Genomic DNA, 21,519 nt, shown 5'->3' on the forward strand with positions numbered 1-21,519 from the left:
CGCCTGGGGCGGGCCAGGTGGGGGCTGGAAGGTGCTCTATGGCTGGGAGAGCTGGGGCTGTCTCAGGCTGCAGAAAGAAGGGACTTCCCAGAGCCTACTCCCTGGCCTCTTGGGCTCCCATCTGAGGGAAGCTGGGGCTCAGGGGAGCTGGGATCCGGGCTCTGTCTCCTCTGAGCGGGGCAGGAGGAAGGAGCCAACAGGGAGCTGTGGAGATACGGTCTGCTGAGTGGTGATGGGAGGGTTTGCCTGGGGGCAGAGATGGGCCAAATGACCCCTGGACCCCTCAACATTCAACTCCACCCCAACCCCATCTTACCTACCATCTCACCTACCTGGAGGTTTTTCCTGGACTGAGGTTGTCTAGTTCTAATTGAGGAAGCCAGGGGCTCCGGGAGTGTATGTGTGTGTATACCTGTGTGTGTGCAGCTGGGGTGTCTTTGGGGTCCTTGTTGACACCATCTGGGAGACTTCTTGGAGGAGGAGGGCTTGCTGCTGTTGTGTTGTGCCTTCTCAGCCTGATGCCAGCCTCAGCCCTGCTGGGGATGGACAGGATCCAGGGGAGAATGGCACGGCGTCAGGGGGAGGGAGGCAGGGGGTAGGGTAACCCTAGCTGGAGCCAGAGGCAGGGCTGCCCAACCACTTTCCTACACTCTCTGGGCCTCAGTTTCTTCCTCTGACAAGTGGGGTTAGGACCTGCCCATGCCATAAGGGAGAGAGGAGGCAGTGCCCATGGGAAGGGCAGGCTGGGAGGGTCCCAACGCTGTGGGAACTGGAGGGAGGTTGGTGTGTAGAGGTGTGGTGCTGGCTGGGCAGGGTGGGTTGCCAGCTGCCCCCCTCAGCAGCCCCTCTTGCCCCCCAGATACCCCAGATCAGCTACGCCTCCACAGCCCCTGACCTGAGCGACAACACCCGCTACGACTTCTTCTCCCGCGTGGTACCCTCAGACACGTACCAGGCCCAGGCCATGGTGGACATCGTCCGTGCGCTCAAGTGGAACTACGTGTCCACAGTGGCCTCGGAGGGCAGCTACGGCGAGAGCGGCGTGGAGGCCTTCATCCAGAAGTCCCGCGAGGACGGTGAGTCAAGCACCTGGCCCAGGGGCGTGCTGGGTTGGGGGTGTTGTGTCACTGTGACCGGGGCCCCCAAGAGCTGCTGGCTGGCTGACGCGGGCTCTGCCTGCCATGGGGTCTTGGCCTCTTCTTGGAGCACTGCAGTTTGGCCGTGGCCTTGGCAGGTGCGGGGTGCCTTCTGTGTGCAGTGGCTGCCAGGTCTTTGCACACGTGTCCTGCAGGTGGAGGGGTGTTGGTATTCCCTGCATGGTCCCTTTTCTCACAGCAGAGAGGCAGGGGAGGGTGGCTGGAAGGGCCTTGGCAACAGGTGTCAGGGGCTTAGGAGATGGGCAGCTGGCCAGGTAGGCTCTTAGGGCAAGAATGGGGAGTTTTGAGTCCCTAAAATTGAGCTGTCTGTGGTGGTGGTGGAAGGGTGATGGAAGGGTGGCGGGAGCAGCCGCAGCTTCTCAGGTGAGTGGGGGGTCTGGCTGGGGGTGGGGTTTGAGGAGCTCTGGAAAGTGACTTGCCCTCCCCAGGGTCTTCCCCACTTGCCACAATGCTGCCTTCCTCCATTAAGCTCACTGTGTTACCGTAAACGCTGACATCCCAAATGAGGAGGCTTTCACAGCAGGGGTTGACCCCTTGCAGGTGACACCATGGCCTAGCCACTCCGAGAGATGGTGGCCGCGTGGGCCGCAGCTGTGGGTGTCTGGGGTGGTGGGGAGCCCTGGACTGGGGGCTCCACAGGCTTGGCCTGAGCCAAGAGGGGACAGCTCGTGGAGGGCTGTGGGGCAGAGGGATGGTGCCAGTGGCTTCCTTGGGGCCCCTGTCGGGGAGTGTGGGGGTCAGGGAGGCCCTTCCTCCTTCTGACAGGCCCACTTTCCTGCAGAGAGGACCCCTCCTCATCCTGGTCTCTCCCAAGGCCCCGTCTCTAAACGGCTCACCTGGCGCCCACAACCTTGCGTGATGGCATGTGTATATTTTTACCCTCCCAACCCCAGGATTCTAATTGCTTTTCCTAAGGACCACAGAGTGTCCAGAAGCTGCCGTTGGTAACACCCTGCAGGCATAATCCTGCTATAAATCTCGGATAAGCCCCTTTAATTGTACAGCTGAAACTGCTTGGGTGCCTGCAGCCCAGTGGAGGGGGCGGCGGGCTGAGAAGTGGGGCAGTGCTGAGGGCGGCCGGTGGCCAGGTTCCAGGCCCCTCTATCCCCAGCCAGGAGCAGAGGGAAGCAGGCGTGACCGGGACCCTGCCCCCACCTTGACAGGCTGGCAACAGCACCCTGGGACCCTGCCGACGGTGTCAGAGCCACAAGCTCCCCTCCCTGGCTGCCCATGAGTCCTTTCTGCCTTTGCTGAGACATAAGACGCGGGCACCTCCCTTTGGGCACCACCTCACCCTGCTCTGCCCGTTCCTCCCTTCCTCAGTGGCTTGAGCCCTGCCCCAGACAAACCTGCTGCCTTTTCTGTTTAAGGCACAACCTCTGTGGGATTTGGGGGAAAATGTGCAGGGTAGGGGAGTGCACAGAAAACCCAGAGGCTTAGTGTTCAGTTGGGCTCTGTCCCTGCCCTGAGGGACCTAGAAGCTGCCCCAGGACTCACGTAGTCCCCCACCCTGTGACCAGCAACTGCTGTCTTGGCAACCCTTCCTACCCCATGGGGTAGGCACTGCTCTATCTCATTTTATAGGAGAGAAGGCTCAGGCACAGAGAGGCTGGTTGATACTGGACCAGGTCACACAGCAAGTTAGAGGAGGAGGAGGGATTTGAACCAGGTGCTCTGGCTCCGGGACAAGAGGCCTCAGCTCTTTTGTGTTCTTTTGTACTCTATCTTCTGTCCTACTTGACCCTCACTGAGACCCATGTGGGTCGACCCTTGTGTCAGTGCTGGGGTGTGACAGGGACACACATCCCCTGCCCGAAGGGGCAGGAGAGGCATGGGGTATGGGTGGGGCCTGGGCACGGTGTTTTGGCTGAAGATAAGAACAGTGTTTGAATTTTTTACAAGCATCTAATCAGGTGTTGGTAAGTTAGAAAAAAGTCTACTCAAGGTTTTTAAAAAGGACCTCACAGTCTAGAAATATAAGAGAGCTTGCTACAGTGCCAGGGCCCACACAGTACCTGCTGCCCCCCTGTGCCATCCCCGCATCGCTGAGGGTCTGTCTTCTGCTCAGCCGGGCCTCCCACATCTGTTCCCAGACCCTCCCATGGCCACCCGGTGCCAAAGAGCAACAGTGCCCAAGGGCCTGGCCCGGTCTGAGAACAGGCGGCTAGGACTCGTCACCCACTGCTAAATGAAATTTGATTTGGAGGACCGTCCTCAGGGGGATGAAAAGAAAAGGAGAGAGCGCTGCGTTCCAGCTGGCCAAATTGAAATCAGAATTGAGCGGCCGGTAGAAAGAGGCCGCTGTACCTTGTAGCCTAATCCCTGCGAAAGATTAAAGATGTCTTTGGTCGTATATTGTATTGATTCGTTCTCTGAAGTATAAATCATCTGTGAGTCGCTCAGAGGAGCGCTGGGGAGGGGAGTGGCGGGGAGGGTGCTCTCGCCAGGCTGGGGATGTACATCAGAGTTGTGAGCAAGTCCTGGGTGCCTCCGGGGCTCTGGCTCCTTCAGAGGAGCAGCATTGTCGAGGAAGCCCATTTTACAGATGAGGAAACTGGCCAGAGAGGCTAGGTCACTCTTTCAAGGCCACACAGCCTGAACATAGAGGAGCTAGAATGAAACCTAGCTCTGTCCTGTGGGCGGGGAGCCCCCGGGTGGTACCCAGAACTGGCAGTGCCCGCCTTCACCCTGCCCATGCATGCTGTGGGCAGTTCGGTGGCCCTTGATGGAGCCTGGCCTGTGCCAGACACCCTCATGACTGTCGAGGAATCCTGGTGACAGCCCTGTGGGCTAGGTGTTTCTGTCCCCATTTTGCAGATGGGGAAACTAAGGCTCAGAGGGGTGAGGCAGCTTACCCAGGGTCACACAGTGAGGTGTCAGAGCAGGACTTGGAGCCAGGGCTGTCAGACCAGGTCCTCTACCCCATGTGCCCGTCTCTTCCAGTTGGCATTGCAGAAATGGCAGCACATGGCTAAGAGTTCTGGCTTTGTCAGGTAGACCTGGGCTCTGACTTGGCTACTTGCTGACTTTGTGGTCCTGGGAAAGTCACTTGACATCGCTGGGCTCAGTTTTCTCATCTGTGAAATGGGGATAAAACAGGTTATTGTCAGAGTGAGACATGCTCCTGGCACGTTGGGCAGGAGCTCAGGAATGCATACAGGAGGGTCTGGCTGCTTTGATTCCAGCCTGCTCCGGGTCAGGCCTGGGGAGACCCAGGGGTGCTGGGAGGCCCAGGGGGCCATGCTGTGCTCTAGCTGAGGCTGTAAGTGTGCCCAGGGACTGGAGACAAAACTGCAGGAGCCTGAGATAGCCTGGTGTTCTTATAGGATGGCTGAGGCGAGTTCCAAAGGCGGCCAGGGTGGGACACACGTGCGTGTGTGTATGGGGGAGGAGTGCATGTATGGGAATTTCTGGCCTTGTGGCTGGTGCCTGGCCCCAGAGGAGTGTCTGTAGACACAGCAGTGTGCATCTGGGACTGTGTGTGTGTGTGTGTGTGTGTGTGTGTGTGTGTGTGTGTGTGTGTGTGTGTACCTTCTGGCTACAGCCTGGGCTCCCTCTTCCCCGCCAGGCTGAGGCTGCCCCAGGGAAAGACAAGGAGGCTGCCATCTCTCTCAGCAGCATAACGGGGCTGGGATTAGACATGCAGAGCAGGCCCCGCCTGGTCTCTGGAGATAACAGGGGTGAGTCACCCGGGAGGGAGGGAGACAGGCGGCGGGCGGGAGGGCCGCGCAGGCGTGGGCACAAGCGTGATGGTGCCCTTTGGCACCTCCTGCCCACCATCCTGGGCACCCCCAGGGCTTGGCGTCTGGAGCATAAACTTTTATATCCCCACTATCTCACTATACCCATGAGGCTCTATTGTGTGCCTCAGTTTACCTACACCAGTGCCTCCATTTCACAGATGAAGAAAATCAAAGCTCAGGGCCTGCTGAAGGTCACGTGAAAGTGTCAAGTGTCAGTGCCCAGGGCTCCTGTGGGGGCAGCTAGAGCATGGATGATATTAGCAAGTAACATTTATGGAGCCTCCTGTGGGCCAGGCCTGTTCTAAAGGCTTCATACGTATTATCTCATTTAGCTCTCAAGACAGCTCCATTATACAGATGGCCAGACTGAGGCTCAGAGAGGTTCAGTGACTCCCCTGAGGCCACACAGCTAGGAAGAAGCAAGATGGTCTCTTAGCCACTGAGAAGACCCCTCTGTGAGGTCACCCAGGAATTTGCCTCTAGTTCTCTCTGGTGAGTCCATTCAGCCCACCTGGGCACATCCAGGCCTGTGTCCCAAGAGTGGGAACAAGATGACCTCTTTGGGTATGGCAGGAAGGACCGTGGGGGCTGGGGTCCGCTCCTTGGAGATGCCGCATCCTGCCCACGGCGGGAAGTTTGGAAGTCTCTGCTCCTGGCTGCCGCTGCGTCCCCCATTGATATTCTGGAGATGCAGGCAAGTCAAGCTGTTGCTGGTCTGACCTCCAGCTCCAACTCCCAGGGCTGAGCAGCAGACTTGCATTTCGATGGCCCCTGTCAGCGCAATGACACGACCGGCTGGTAGGCTCGGCTAAGGAGACAGTGCTTAGGCCCGAGACCGGACAGCTCCTCGTTCAGCTGGGCCATGTGATCTCTGGGCACGGCATCCCTGGCTGTAAGTGAAGCACCTGCCTGTGGAGGCTGGGGAAGCAGTGGAGAGCTGTGCTCCCCTGGGTGTGGGGGCATTGGCACTGTTCTAAGTTGGCTCAGGGCACCCCCTGAACCCAGGAACTCCTCGGGCACCTTTTCTGCTGCCTCTCCCTCCCTCCCTGACCTTGCTTGCTTCTTCTCCCTCACTCTGCTCCTGCCACCAGTGTCCTGGCTGCTTCTCAAATGCTCCCAGCAGGAGTCCACCTCCGGGCCTTTGCACTGGCTGGTTTCTCTGCTGGGAAAGTTCTTTCCCTGCATGTCCATGCAGCCCACATACTTGGTGCGTTTGGGTATCCTCTCAGATGTCCCTCTCCAGAGAGATCACTCCGGCCACCCTGTCTAGCATAGCCCCATCCCCAGCTTGTTATTCTTTAGTCCCTGTAGGCTGCTCTATTTTTCTTTATAACACTGGACTAGTGCATTTTCATTTGTCTGTGTATGGATCCTGAGGGCAGAGATTTTTGCCTGTTTTGTACTCTGCTGCATCCCCAGCATCTAGTCTAGCCCCTGGTACATAGTAGTTGCTCAATAAATGTTTGTTGAATGGATGATTAATCACAAAATCCAGCCCTCAACTACTCTTTTTATAGCCTTCCTCCTACCACTGGGCCTGAGAGGTTGCCCTCCTAGCCCACAAGAACAAACGGAGGCTGATCGAGCAAGGCACTGGAGGTTAGGTCAGGCTGTCCTGGGACCCCCGCCCCCTTCCCTGCTGAACTCCCTGGTTGTTCCCTGTTCTCTGTTGACTCACAAAACTCCTTTCCTGGGGGCATGAGGCCAGCAGTGGGAACTTGGGGCCTGCCAGCAGCTGTGTCAGGCTGAAACGTGGGGTTCGCCGCCTATCATTCCTCGTGCCAGTGCCTGCTTTGGGTACTTCATTCGAAGGTGCTGCCTGCCCTGGAGGGCAGGAAGGGAAAGAGGTTCAGTCCTGCACCGGCTTGAGCCTCCCAGCTGGCCGGGCTTACTGGGTGAGTTTCACCCCTGCTGGTACCCAGCCCTCGCGTGAGGGAGGAGACAGGCTACCTCTCAGGCCCTTTTGGTGGATGCCAGAGGAAATGCACAGTCAGCCCCAGCAGCTGCCCTGCACACAGTAGGTGCTCAGTGGAGCTTCCTGGAACAAGTCAGCAAAGGGAGCTGACGATGTATGTAAGAGGTGAAGAGACTGTGTCCAGGACCTCAGGGGCCACAGCCCAGCTGGGCCAAGCAGTCAGGCGGGGCTTGGGGGAGGGGCATTTGGCCAAGTGAGGGGCAGGAAAGGGCAGGCCAGGTGGGGGCACAGCATGGGCAAGGGCCTGGACGCAGGCATGAGCGGGGCAGATGGCACGCGGTGAGGGGCCTGGTCTGGTGCTGGTGGCCACAGGAGAGGGAGTGACGTGAGGTGGGGCTAGGAGAATTCTTTTTAGGCCAACCCTGTATTTTTTTGGGGGGGGGCTCCTGGGGTAGTGCCTGCTTGGCTGAGGAAGTGTATTTGCCCATGTGTCCCCCTGCTGTGCCCATGATGCTCAGGGCCCTGAGGGGTCCTCTGCCCATCAGTGCTCAGTGCCAAGGCTCCTCCTTCCTGCGGGCCTCCCTCCTTCCTGGCAAGTCCCAAGCAGAGCCGCATGCCCTTAGTGGAGCAGGCTAGGGAGGAATGGGACCCCTGGCTGTGTGTCCTCCTCTCCCTTGTGCATGGCAGGGCCCCTGCAGACGTTGTGGGGTGAGGAGCAAGTGAGCTGGTGACCAGCCCTGAGCCCTTGGGTATGTCACTATCCTTCTGGGTCTCTTCTCACACCTGTGACAGGAATGCGCACGTCAGCTCACCTCCAGGGTCCAGCTGTTTCCTCGCAGTTCGCAACTGTCGGTTCTAGGCATCCTTCACAGGAGCAGAGGCTTGCTCCCTGCAGTTTGGGCCCATCCTGAAGACTCAGAATTTACTAGAAGCTACTCAGATGCATCTCTCAGAGGTGCGCTGGGAAAGGCAATAGCCTGCAAGGCCTGATGGAGGGGATGTCACACAGTGGCCCTTTGGGGTTAGGATTTTGGTCCAGGAAGGAGCAGGGCCAATCGCATGGTGGCAGTCCCGCCCCCATCAGGGGCCCCTTCTGGTTGAAATGAGCCTGGTGGGGGCCCTGGGAGGTAGAAGCAGGTGGGGTGCTGCTGCTGGCTGTAGCTTGTTGTTTCTGAGTGTCAGATAGCTTTAGCAGCTTTGAAGGGGAGGCCTCTGGACTCTCCCACCAGCATCCTCCTGGGATCATGACCCAGGGAGCCCACAGCCCGAGGCCCAGCACGCTCCATCCTCTGGCTGTGCATTCTCCCTGGATGCAGGGGAGTGGGCCCCACCATGCCACCAGAACCCCCCGTTCCAGCCCGTCAACCAGGCCCTGGACCCGAGACTCTGCTGCGGGTGAAGTTAAGCGGACCTGGCAGGGGTGCCTCCTGCCGAGCCAGGGGCCCACCACGCGCCAGCTGGGTGTCCTTGCCTGGGCTCGGAGATTGGCAAGGTGTTGGTGTTAATGTGACTGCTCACGATTGCCGAGTCAGTCTCTGTCCCATTGTGAAGATGAAGCTCAGGCCTGCTGGCCCGCCTCAGGGATGTGGCCTGTCGGCTCCGATCTCCCTGCCACTGGCCTGTGCAGGGCCTGACACCTCAGTGCTGTGTTTCCCCTGGGTGAGTGTCATCGAGCCTGCTGCTTTTCTTCCACGCGGCCCTTGTTCCTGGCTCTCTCCACTGCATCTCTGAGGCGCTTGCCCAGCCTTTCATGACCAGGACACGCCCCCATCCGTGCTCACCTGGGTGGGAATGACGGGAGGACAGGAGGACGAAGTCAGACCCGGAGCGCTGTTCGCTCCAAATGTGCCTCCCTCCCTCCTGGACAGGAAGCACTGTCTTCTTTCACCAGACTCCTTTGCAGAGCCTGTTGGAAGATTCCTTTGGGGTTTGGAAAAGTTCCCTTTGTTGGTCACAGTCCCTTTGTGGCTTTGGCCGTCTGAATCCTGTCCTCTCTGTGGTGCATAGCGTGGTCAAGAGTGGCATAGAGTGGCCAAGAACCCAGATGCTGGGGCAGATGGCCTGGATTCAAATCCTGGCTCTGCCACCCTGAGCTGTGCCACCTCGAATACTTGCTCACAGGTTCCGTGCCTCAGTTTCCACATTTTCACAAGGGGGTAGTAATAGTACCTCCCTATGGGTTGTTGTGAGGTTGAATGAGTTAATGCTTGTAAAGCACTTGCCAGCTGGACCGGGCACTGTATTAAGAATGAGTTCTTTTCTTATCAGCCAGATTACACCAGAGGGGCAGAGGGCCCAGGGCTGGGGGTCGTGGCTGAGTTTTACTCCTGGCTTTGTCTCCAGGCTGTGTGACTCTGGGCCAGTAACCTTCCCTCTCTGAACCTCAGCTTTGTCAATAATGTGCAGGTCTCCCACAGCATGTCACCAGCCTATCTCACCTTTCCTGTCGTCTCTGGCCGAGTGGAGGCCCGAATGCTGCCACGGAGCTCTAGCTCTCTGTGTGTTCCTTGTTCCTGACCCAGAGCAACCCTGTCCACAGTAACCTGATTCCTCAACTACTTTGGCCTCTTTGGCTTCTTGACCTCTGAGGCTTTTGAGGACTCTAAATCTGTTCCAGGCCCATTTTCTTCAAGTTCATTTTCTCGCCATTGTTTCTTTCCTTATGTGTTATTGAACCTCTTCACTCAGAGCACACTGGGCTTTGCCCCTTCACTCCCGTCACAGGGGACCCCTTCTAAATCCTTCCCTGGTTGAGGGCGAGTGGTGAAGGCCGCGGAGCTGCTCGCCTGGCTCAAGTGTGGGCCTGGACCTCCAGGAAAGCCTCTTTGCCTGTTTGCTGACCCCAGCCTTCTGCTTTCCTGGCTAGAGTGGGTTCCCCAGCTCCCTGAGTCCCCCCACTTAGAGACGTGGCTGAAGTGAGCCCCGCCTGCCTTTTTTTCTCTGGAGGGACTCTGCAAAATCACCGATTCTTTCTTTGTCTCACATTCTCTACTGGGGAGTCTAGACTCAGGCCAGTGTGGGGCCACAGTGTGCCTAGGGGTGAGGCTGGGGGTGTCTGTCAGCCTGCTTCCTGTCTCAGCCCATCCCCCCCGGCTGTGCAACCTTGCACAAGTCACTTCCTCTCTCTGAGCCTCCAGCTTTTTATTTGTAAGAGAGAGGGACTGTGTGCTTTCCTCGGTGGACTCACGTATGCGGGCACAAAGGGCATGCCTGGATATGTCTGCCTGGGTATGTCTTTCCACCCAGTCCCTCTCTCCAGATTCCTTTAGCCCAAACAGAATCTGCCTCCCCTGCCGGCCCCCTGCCAGCCAGGCCTGGTCCGTGTGCAGACCCCTGGGTCTCCTTTTGCTGTATTGTATAAAGTACCTGTTTTTAGACAGTGCTTTATTAACTGTCATAACAGAAGCTGTCAGATCCGGCCCAGCCTCAGCCCCTGTCCAGCAGCCCTGAGAATCATCCCCACTTTACAGAGGTGTTGACTGCAGGCCCTCATAGCTTGCTGGGCAGAGCGGGGCTTTGTACCCAGGTCTGTGTGACTTCAAAGTTGGCTCTCACTCTGGAAGTTGAGCGAGGAATGGTTGAACCCTCCTTTTATTTTTCATCATTATTATTATTTTAGAGGCAGGGTCTTGCTTTGTCTCCCAGGCTGGTGTGCAGTGGCACGATCACAGTTCACTGAAACTTTGACCTCCTAGGCTCAAGCAGTCCTTCCACCTCAGCCTCCTGAGATGGAAATTGGGACTACAGGCATGCGTCACCACTTCTGGCTAATGTTTTTATATTTTTTGTAGAGACACAGTCTCACTATGTTGCCCAGGCTAATCTCAAACTCCTGGCCTCAGGCCATGTTCCTGCCTGGACCTCCCAAAGTGCTGGGATTACGGGTGTGAGCTACTGTGTCTGTCTTGAGCCTTCCTTTTTTTTTGAGTTGGAGTCTCACTCTGTCGCCCAGCCTGAAGTGCAGCGGCTGCTCCTGGCCACCACAGCCTCGACCTGCTGGGTTCTGGCAATCCTTCCGCTCAGCCTTCCAAGTGGCTGGAACTGCAGGCATGCGCTACCACACCTGGCTAATTTTTTTGATTTATTGTAGAGATGAGGTCTCACCAAGTTGCCCAAGCAGGTCTCAAACCTGCGGGCTCAGGCAATCCACTCACCTCAGCCTCCCAAGGTGCAGGATTACAGGCTGAGCCACCAAGCCCAGCTGAGCCTTCCTTATAAATTAGGGAATTTGGTTCCCTTCACCCACCTTCCCAGGGAAGCACTGGTGGGCTGGTTTGATGGACAGACCTGGAAGGTCATCCCCACACAGAGGCAGCAGGTTTCAGGACCAGGGAGGGACGTGGGGCCGCTCCTGGGTGGGGCAGGACAGTGGGAGAAGCCTGTAGTTGCCCCAGCTGGTCTGAGACTTGCAAGACCTTGGCATTGTAGGGAAGTTTGTGTGTGTGAGAGAGAGATGGATCAGGAGCTGTCAAGCCACGTGTACCTCCTGTGTGACTGTGTCTGAGAAATGAGGGCCCTGTCTGAGGGTGGGTGCGGGAGGGCCACATCCCTGGTAGCCCTTCCTTCTGGGCTGGCTCCCGTCATGCTCTTAGGATGTTCAGGGACTTGGGAGATGGGACGGGACTCCTGAACACACAGACCTGCCCCAGGGGTGGTGGGTGAGGATAGGAGGGGGGCATTTCTTTCTTCTGCTCTCCAGCCCTTTCATCCCCTGCCCCCACTGTAAGCATTCATCTGCTGGATGAGTATTTGTTGAACACCAACTGTGTGCCGGGCAATGGACCAGGATACCGGGGATTCTGCCATGCACTATGCAAATAAAGATCCCAGCCTTGCGGGGCTTACATGTGGGAGAGGGCCAGAGGCAGCTTCCAGTGGACAAGTAAATGCATCTCTGTAGTAGACTTTGAGATAGGCGCTGACAGATGCTGCTGTGAGAATAGAGCAGTGTGAATGGACAGAGAGGACAGGCGGGGGCACCGTCTCCTGCAAGGATAACTGCCTTCCAGCACCTACCTGGCTTTCTACCGAAATGATGTTGGGCAGAGCCCCGCTGCAGGAGGGCACGAGCCAAATGGAGAGCTGTGGGAAAATGCCCCCAGCAGGGGGACTGGTCAGTGCAAAAGCCCTGATGTGGCACCTGCCTGCCGTTTGGGGAATTCTGCAGAAGCAGAATGAGTGAGGGGAGAGGCACAGAGCACATGGAGCATTGTGGGCACCGGGAAGACCTTGGCTTTTGCTGAGTGAGGTGAGACCCCTTGAAGGGTTGTGAGCAGAGGAAGGTCTCTGTGGCTGTTGTGTGGGGAATGGGGGGGGCCTGGGCTGATGAGGGAGTTGCCGAGGTCCAGGCAAGAGGTCTATCGAGACCAAGGGTGGGGTGGTGAGAAGGGACAGATGTGGGGTGCATCAGAAGTCTAAGCCCACAGGGCTTGCTTCTGGCTTGTGTGCGGCTAGAGGGCAGGGCTCGAACAGGCAGGGCCCAGCATACCTGGTTTCAGCACCACGGAGAGCAGCACTGCCCCAGCTCAGGCAGCCCTGGTGGTTCCCGCCCAGCCTAGGGCCCCTTCTCAGGCCAGTCCTGCGATGCCGATGCCCGTTTGGAGCCTCCTCTGAAAAGTGCAGGGTCCTTCCCCTTAAGGTTCTTTTTTAGCCAAGCATGTTTATTTCTGGGCACTGCTGCGAATCCTTTTTGGCACAAGGCAGGTCCGAAAGCAGCGATAAAGCTGGGACGAGAGGTTTGAAGCAGTTGTTTCCAAAAATTTCCGTGTTTCTGGCCATACTGTTGTTGCAGGGGTGGGGGGCCAGGGCGGCAATCAAGGGAAGGGGACCTTCCCTGAGGAGGGACGAGGGGAGGAGACCCCTGAGGAGGGGTGAGCAGGAGGGTGTCTTGGCTGTGTGGCCGCATGTAGGTCTTTCTGACGCCTTCCTTCTGAGAGTGAGGAGGGGCAGCCTTCCTGGAAGAGGGGGACCTTGTGCTGTGCGCAGTGCTGCCCCTGGCCTGCTGGACCCATCTGTATCCCTGGACGAGCCACTCTTCCTCAATGGCTCTTGGGTTTTTGGCTGCACTATGGGAATAATGGTAGTTCCAACTTTGCTGGTTATTGTAAGAATGACAAAAACAGGTGAGTTCACCTTCGGAAAGGCCAGGAGAGGACCAGAGGGAGTGAAGGCTGCCCCTGAGGCCACAGACCTTGAGGGTGAACGCTCAGCCTCTTCCTGGTTGGGGCTGTCCCTAACCCCTGCTGTGCGTTGTGACTATCCTCTCCTCCCTGCATCATACCCGCCACAATTTTGCTGTAGCCAGACCCATCATATGGATATTCTATGCAAATGTTCCTTTTTAATGAGCCAGAAGGAAAGCTAACGACTCTTGCAGAGGACTTGGGGCCCCAGGGAGGCCTTGGGGTGGGGGGGGAGAGGAAGCAGGACAGAGTGACAAGCACGAGGGGAGAGGAGGGAGGGTGGAGAGTGAGCAGAGGGTGACGTGTGGGGCCGTAGGAGGGTGGCCTGGAGCCACCTACCCACCCCGAGGAAATGGGCTCAGTGGCCGGGGCAACTTGCCAGGTCACCCCAGAAGGTGGGAAGCAGAGGGGAAAGGCGAGACAGAAAAGTGGAGGTCAGGGAGAAGGTGCAGGAGAGAGGAAGGGCGGCGGTATCTGGGACCAGGCTCTGGCAGGTGGTGGGGCTCAGCGTTCTCATCTGTAAAATGGTTGTAGTGCCTAGGATGTGGGTTGATTGGAACAAGTGGCTGAGGCAGCCTGTGCAGAAGTTAGTCCACCGTGGTGCGCTGTGTGAACGTGAGGGGCTGTAGAATAGTGGAGAGCAGCACACCTAGGAGAGTAGGGGAGGGGACAGGGCAAGGGAGTGAATGGGACAGACAGGAGGTGCAGAGTGACAGAGGCTGGAGGTGAGGCTGGGGTCAGCTCTTTGGGGGTTAACCAGTTAGATCACTCACTCATCTGTTCATTCTTCTTTCCCTGTCGCCTGTTCGTTGATGGGCCTTGGCACTGTGAGGGCAGGCTCATCTGTCCTGTTCCTGGCTGCCCACAGCATCTAGGACAGCTCCTGGCACTGCGGGTGCTCAGTCGGTTGTGCTGAGTCAGCGACTGCTCTGTGCCTGGCAGTGTGTACATCCGAGGCCCAGCAGTGGGCACAGGACATCTAGCCCAATCACTCCATTCACTCTGCTAAATGCGATTGAGACATTGGGATCATTACAGGCACCCGTGAGACACCTATGAAGGCTTCTTGGAGGAGGGGGCCTGAGCTGAATTCTCAAGAACAGATGGGATCTTCCTTGAAGAGAAGCCTCTGGGAAGGTGAATTCGGCATCAGAGGCCGAGCAGACAGTCTGAATAAAGGCTCAGATGTGTGCCGGGAACTGGGGTACTGTTGGAGGTGGGGTAGGAGAGGAGGCTGGGGAGCTCGAAGGTCAGTCCTGCAGGGCCTCAGGACAGGGCTGAGTAGTTTGGATTTGGCCCTGAGGGAGGAGTGAACCACTGAAAGTGTGAGGGAGGAGAGCGACCAGATGGGATGGAGTTCTGGCGGAGCTGGCAGGCTGGGCAGGCCGAGGTTTGTGTGGCAGGCGTGGGGCTGGGGTCTAGAAAGGCAGTGTCTACAGGGGTGAGTGTGCAGTGGGTTAGGGCCTGACGGGTCAGCTGGCTGCTTCCAGGTGAGACGACCTGGCAGCTTGGAGAGGGACCTGGGAAGCGTGTGTGTGTGTGCGTGTGTGCGTGTGTGTGTGTGTGTGTGTGTGTGTGTGTGTGTGACGTGCTGGAAAGATCGGAAAGGAGCTCTCAACTCTGGGCAGTCCCACCTGCTTCTAGGGGCATTTAGAAATGCATGGGGGTACTTTGGATGATCACAATGCTTTGTATGTCCAGATTCCCAGATGTCCCTTGTGCTGCAACATGGGACAGTCCCACATATGGTCCTAAACACCTGCTAATGAAAACTTACCGACGCTACCAGCCCCTCCCCCAGCTCCAGTGTGCAGGAAGAGCTCCTCCCCCTTGCTTTTGCTACCCAAGGACCCCCAACCCTATTCTAGGCTGCTCCAAGGATCCAGGCCTGGAGTTCCCTTCCCTCCCTACTGCTCTCATCTCCCCCTCCCAGGGCTGGCCAAGCAGACCCCAGGTTTTGAGGCTCTGAACCTTTCCGCAACGTGCTGGGAGAGCCCGGGCAGTTTTGGGCTGGAGTGAGCAACTCTCCAGCTCAGGGCCCATAGCAGGGGCTTGGCCCCTGACATTTGCCCACCAGTTCCTCCTTACCCTTGTCCCGGCCGCCCTGCATCTCAAGGCCTCTCCTGGTATCTGGGGCCAGCAAGTCTCTGCTATGTCTCTCCCCACCCTCCCCCACTAAGGCCAGTTGATGGAACACTCACATCCATACTCGTGCTGCTCCCTCTGGGGTGTGGGTCAGCTTCCTCATCCTCCATCTGAGGCCTAGGAGAGTGAAGGGACCACCCAGTTATGTCCAGGGTTGACCCTGGCTTCTGCTTCTCTGCGTTTCCTGCTGTCCTGCCACCAAAAGGGCTGGCTCGGAGGGGCCAGAGCTGGGGTCTTGGGTGCCCCTCCCCTACCCCAGCCTGAAGAGGAGGGGCAAGGGCTAGCGTGGGAGAGAGAGAGGGTCTGGGAGGACTTCATTACCCAGTGCCTGCTTGTGGCCGGCTGGGGGGCTGGGCCCGCCGCCGGCGGGGAGACATGCTTGGCCTGCCCGGGTAATTACATCTCAACATTTCATTTTGCTTGTCAGTTTCCACTTCCTGGGGACGTGGGCTCCTAAATATTTCATCCCGGCCTGCAGCCGTCTGTTCCTCTCTGGCCAAACCGCACGCCTGGCTGCTGGCCCCTAACCCCAGCCCCCTCGCCTGTCTACCTCGGCACCTGTGTGGACTGGAGTGAGTCAGAGGTCATCTTGTCCATGCCCCTACCCCCCACACAGGGTCTCTGTCACCCGCCCAGCGCTGGCTCCTATTCCCAGGGTGTCTGGGGTGAAGAGGATGGGAGACAACAATGTTGGAAATTAGACTCGTTTCAGCCAAGATTGGCTGAGCATTGACTGTGTGCCTGGCACTCTGGGTTGACTAAGAAGGACAGTTGGCTCTTGAAGGGGCTTCTGGACTGGTGGAGGAAGCCAACAATAACAGTATAATAATAAACACTCACTGGGTACTAATGTGTCAGGAGCTGTTCTAAGCATCTTACATGTACCCACTCACTTATTCTTCATACTCTATTATGAGGAGACAAGGCCCAGAGAGGTTAAGTAACATGTCCAAAGTCACACAGCTAAGAAATGGCAGAACTTGGACTCGAACCCAGGCAGCCTGGCTCTAGCCCTTGCCCTGAAGTACACTGGTTACAAAACTGACCACAGTACAAGGCAGAGGACAGCAAGCGCCAGTGGAGAGAGGCAAGGGGTACCGTGAGCGCCCACTGCAGGAGGGAACTGGATGTTTCCTGGGGGGAGAGGTGGAGAAATCGGGCTCCTGGGCTGGATGGGGTTGGGTAGAAGAGAAGTGGGAAAGGCTTTTCTGGCAGAGGGACCAGCGTTGGCAAAGCTCGCGGGTGGGATGCTCTGGCTGAGTTGGAGGAAGTGGTCCTGCGGTGGTGGAGGTAGCAGGAGGCTGATATAGGACCTCCTCCTCCTCTCCCAGATGTGTCATGGAGCTGGGGCAGATGGGGAAGAGAGTGGGGTCTTGTCCTACGAGGGGCCCCTCCCTCCAGTCTCCTCAGCCACATTCCCCCGTGCCCTGGCCTTGATGGCAGCCTGAGGTGGGCACAGAGCCATGTGTTGGGCTGAGGGCCCTGTCTGCCACAGCCCACCACACAGCCCCTGGGGCGGATGGGGGGTGGGGGTGAGGGGGTCTCGGCCGAGGACCCTGACCCACACTTGGCAGCCCTTGCCTTGCTGTGTGATCCTTGGCAGACCCCCTTCCCGTCTCTGAACCAAACCCGGGAAATGGGCGAGATTCCCTCAGCGGATGCTGGGCACGGCCCCTGGCAGTGGGGGATGGGGGGGCCTGGGCGGGCTGGCTGGGGGCCAGGAGCCAGCCGTTTCTCTGTGCCCTGCGCCCCTCCGCCACCACCCGCCTCCAGACATCCTCACCTCCCTTTTCTATTCTTTTCCGCCTTTCTCGCTTCAAAGGTGTTTTGCCTAAATGGGTTTGTGTTAAGATATTAAGTCGATCACTCAGCAAATTTCCTTCTGCTTGGCTCCTGGCGCCATGAATAATGCAGCTCAACCATGCCGCCTGCACTGCCCAGCGCCTCCTGGTGAGGGGACAGCAGGGCCCAGCATTGAGGTGTTGAGCCCCACAGCTGTCCTGGTGGGTCCCCCAAAGCCTGTGTCCACCCCCCAAAATTATTCCCCAGGGGCCGGACCCACCCACAGTCAATCTGCTCTAACCCTCACACAGTCTTGCTGTGTCTGGGTTGAAGGTAGTACCCTCCAGGTGTGTATCTGACTGTGTGGAGCTACATGTGTCTGTGGTGTGTGTGACTGTGTGGCTACGTGTATCTATGTTTGGTGTGTGTGCCTGTGTGGGGTTATGTGTGTCTGTGAGGTCTGTGATTTCCCAGGTGGGGACGTGGAAGGCCAGAGATGTGGGGCAACGTGGCTTTTACCGTGGAGAAATAGGTGATTGAGGCAGGGCCTGGCCTTGTCTGTGCCAGACTGTGTCTCCTGTGTCAGATCAGGCCGGCTCTCTGGTGCCTGTGTCCCCCTCCTTGGCGCTTTAAGACCCAGTCTCATTTTCCCCTGCAGAGGCAACGCTGGGCAGTGGTGCTGCGCCTTCCCGGGGGCCCTAGGCCACAGACCCCTCTCCAGCCGCCGTCCACCCCGCTCTGCTCCCCAGCAGCACAGGGAGGAGGTGTGAGGGGTGGTGTGGCGTGGCCCAGGTCCAGGAGGTGTGATGAGTGAATGGCCTAAGTCCTGCCAGGCCCTGGTGGGCGCTGGGGCTTCCCTGGCCTTCCTGTGGAAGGATTTCAGGAGACCTGGGCATTTGCTGGAGACTCACGCAGAGACGTTTCTCAGTTAGGAGGATGGACCCAGGGTGGGGCCGTGCACATGAGTGACAGTGTAAGAGCCGCGAGCTAGTGTGCTGGGGAGGGTGTCTTGCGGTGGGCGCCGCCTGCCTGTGCTTGCCCGGGCCTGAGCATGGGGGGCAGGATCACTGTATGGGACTGTGAGGGCCGATGTGTATGTCTGTGCGGGGTTACATGTGTCTGTGTGTGGTGTGTGTGTGATTGTGGAGTTACATGTGTCTGTGTGTGGTGGGTGTGCTATGTGGGGCTATGTATGTCTACATTTGGTGTGGGTGTGACTGTGGGGTTATGTGTGGTGTGTGTATGTGTGGGATTTTGTGTGTCTGGTGTGTATCTGGCTGTGTGGGGCTATGTTTGTCTATGTGTGGTATGTATCTGACTGAAAAGCTATGTGCGTCTGTTGTGTGTGTAACTGTGTGGGGCTACGTGTGTCTGTGGTATGTATGGCTGTGGGGCTATGTGCATCTTTGGTGTGTGTCTGACTGTGAAAGGGCTATGTGTGTCTGTGATATATATGTGACTGTGTGGGGCTACATGTGTCTGTGGTATGTGTGTGACTGTGTAGGGCTATCTGTGTTGGTGGTGTGTATCTAACTATGAATGACTATGTGTGTATGTATGTGGGGTGTGTGTGTGTGTGTGTGTGTGTGTGTGTGTGTGTGTGTGTGTGTATGACTGTATAGGGCTACATGTACCTGAGGTGTGTATCTGACTGTGTGAAGCTACATGAGTCTGTGGTGTGTGTGACTGTGTGGCTACGTGTGTCTATGTTTGGTGTGTGTCTGTGTGGGGTTATGTGTGTCCGTGAGGTCTGTGATAGTGAGGTTATGTGTGTCTGTGTTGTATGTGTGACTGTGTGGGGTTACATGTGTCCATGTTTGGAGGTGTGCGTATGTGGTTATGTGTGTCTGTGTGTGGTGTATGTGTCTGTGTGGGGTTATGTTTGTATGTGGTATGTGTGTGTAAGTGTGTATCTATGTGGGGATATGGGTGTTTGTGGGGGGCATGTGTGACTGTATGGGGTTATGTGTGTCTGTGTGGTGTGTATCTGACTGTGTAGGGCTATGTGTGTCTGTGACAACGTGGGGCTATGTGTGTCTGTGTGTAGTGTGTGTGTGAGACTGTGTGGGGCTAGGTGTGTGTGGGATGTGTATGTGACTCTGTGGGACTAGGTGTGTCTGTGTATGGCGTGTTTCTGCCTATGTGGGGCTACGTGTCGATATGGTATGTATCTGACTGTGGGGCTAGGTATGTCTGTGTGTGGTGCTTATCTGACTATTTGTGTCGCTCTGTGTCTGTGGTGTGTGTGTGACTGTGTGGGGCTACATGTGTCCATGTGTGGTGTGTATCTGACTATGGGCCTATGTGTGTCTGTGTGTGGTGTGTATCTGGCTGTGTAGGGCAACTTGTGTCTGTATGTGGTGTGTATCTGGCTGTGAAAGGCTGTGTGTGTCTGTGGTGTGTGTGTGTGACTGTGTGGGGCTACATATGTCTGTGTGGTGTTTGTGACTGTGGGAACGATGTGGGGGTGTGTCTGTGTGTGTCTGGGTGGTTGTCTGAAGTTGTAATTGGATACAATGGTGTATCTTTTGCTGTGTATGTGGAGGGTGTGACTGGGGCATTGGGTGGAGGGTGGACGGCTATATGAGGATGTGAGCCTGCGTGGCTGTGAGGGGTGACTGTGTCTGGTCTGCGTGTGGCTTGAGCCATCGCATCCATGGCTGTGTGGTGGCTATGTGAGCTTGCATGGCTGTGGGGTGTGTGAGGGGTGACTGTGACTGGTCTGCGTGTGGCCCGAGCCATATCCTGTCTGTGGCCTTGGGCTGTGTGGTGGCTGTGAGCTTGCGTGGCTGTGAGGGGTGTGAGGGGTGACTGTGTCTGGTCTGCGTGTGGCTTGAGCCATCCCATCCATGGCTGTGTGGTGGCTGTGTGAGCTTGCATGGCTGTGGGGTGTGTGAGGGGTGACTGTGACTGGTCTGCGTGTGGCCCGAGCCATATCCTGTATGTGGCCTTGGGCTGTGTGGTGGCTGTGAGCTTGTGTGGCTGTGGGGGTGCAAGGTGTGACTGTGTCACGTCTGCATGTGGTCCGAGCTGTCCCATGACCGTGAGGCTGTATGAGACTCTCAGTGTCTCTGGGTGAGTGTGACTGTGAGGCTGTGTGAGGTGGTGGTGGTGTGTAGCTTGTGATTGTGTGGGGGTGGGTGTGGCTGAGGGTGGCGGGGGGCGCGAGAGTGTTCAATGTGGATGTGTGTGCTGCCCAGGCGGTCTCGCTGCTACTGGTCCCTGAAGCTGGACCTCCCAGCCCTGGTCCTGGCCCTGCTGATCCATGAAGCCCTGCCTCCTAGCCTCTGCTCCCTACTGGCTGCCCACCACACCACACCTCCCCTCCCCAGGGGGCTGGCTCCAGGGGCCGACCTTCATCAGCACCGTTGCATTTGAGCCTATGCCAGCCCTGTCAGGTGGAGTTTAAGCCTTCCCTAATTTGCAGATAGAAAACCTGACACCAGAGAGGCTAAGCACCTTGTCTAAAGTCACACAGCCAGAAGGCCCCACAGCTGGCTCTCCTTCCAGGCTGCATGGGTGGGAAGCTGGATGTGGGTGTGACATCCACGCTTAGCACAAACCTAAGCCCACTGGGGTGCATCGGGGGAACGCTCGGGTGGGAAACTGGAGTGGCTGCCCCCTCACTGTCCCTTTGTACCTGGGTTGTCCTGGCTCCAGCTGAATCTCCTATTAGTGGGCGTGCTGCCTCCCATGGGCCAGAGTCACCTGCTGCAGTGAGGGTGAGTGTCCTGCCTCCTCCCTTTCCCAGGGGCCAACTATCTTCAGAAGGGGCACTTGGGACCTGGCCTGGACCACTTGCTTGTGTTTTCCTTCACTCGCTCACCCTCTGTGTGCCTGGTGCCCAGGCACTCATGGCAAAGGGTGTGTGTCTAGGTAGAGGCAGTAACAGCCCGACAGGAGGAGGACGAGGGAGAGGCCCGGGCACACGTGACACCCGCCCTGTGCATGTGGCCTCCCCATGCATGTGGCTGGAGCCCAAATGAGCCCAGTGGGGACAGATACAATGCAGGGATTGTCACTGTGGACCAGAGCTTGGTGCCTGTGCAGTGATGAGGTGGCAGCCCAGGAAGGCAGGCCATAAGGAGGCGGGAGGGTTCTAGCAGGTGTGGGTGCCCACCTCGGCTTCCCCCAGAGCCTCTTCCCCACACCCATGCTGGCAGCTCCTGCCAAGCTGTCCCCTCGCATCTCTGTTAGTTGGGCACTCGGCTGCCCAGTCATCCAGCAGGTGTGGATGGCCACCTGTCCTGAGCAAGCGCAGCATGCGTCCTGGGCCCTGTGAGGCCCAGAGTAGACAGACAGACCCCGAGGAGAGAGCCACAGCTTGGCCTTCCCTGGGATCAGAGGGTGGCTGACTACTGAGCCGGGTGCTCCTGGCTGAGGGACTGTGGATGAAAAGGCCTGCTGAGGACAGGTGTGGTCAGATAGGTGACTCCTAAGGACAGGGGCAAGGCTGGGTTGCCGCCTTGAGGGACGATGCCAGGGCCCACCAGGGCCACTAGGGGAAGGGCATTCAGGGCCTGGATGGCCATCCTTCCTACCTTAAACCTATCTCAAAACACTCACCTGGCCATACCACTGTCTGGAATCCACCA

At 57.6% G+C, this 21,519-nt stretch overlaps 1 protein-coding gene across 1 annotated transcript in view; it reads left to right on the forward strand.

Annotated features, from left to right (window-relative positions):
• The window catches only part of GRM4 (glutamate metabotropic receptor 4), a 111,185-nt gene that overhangs the window by 43,545 nt on the left and 46,121 nt on the right, over window positions 1-21,519 (forward strand). The window contains exon 2 of the mRNA XM_008066826.2: window positions 860-1,076. Within this exon, the coding sequence (XP_008065017.1) occupies window positions 860-1,076 (217 nt within the window). The remainder of the gene's footprint in view (window positions 1-859; window positions 1,077-21,519) is intronic.

Source organism: Carlito syrichta, unplaced genomic scaffold (genome assembly GCF_000164805.1).
Source record: "Carlito syrichta isolate Samal-C Ts95f unplaced genomic scaffold, Tarsius_syrichta-2.0.1 Scaffold309115, whole genome shotgun sequence".
Lineage (NCBI taxonomy): Eukaryota > Metazoa > Chordata > Mammalia > Primates > Tarsiidae > Carlito > Carlito syrichta.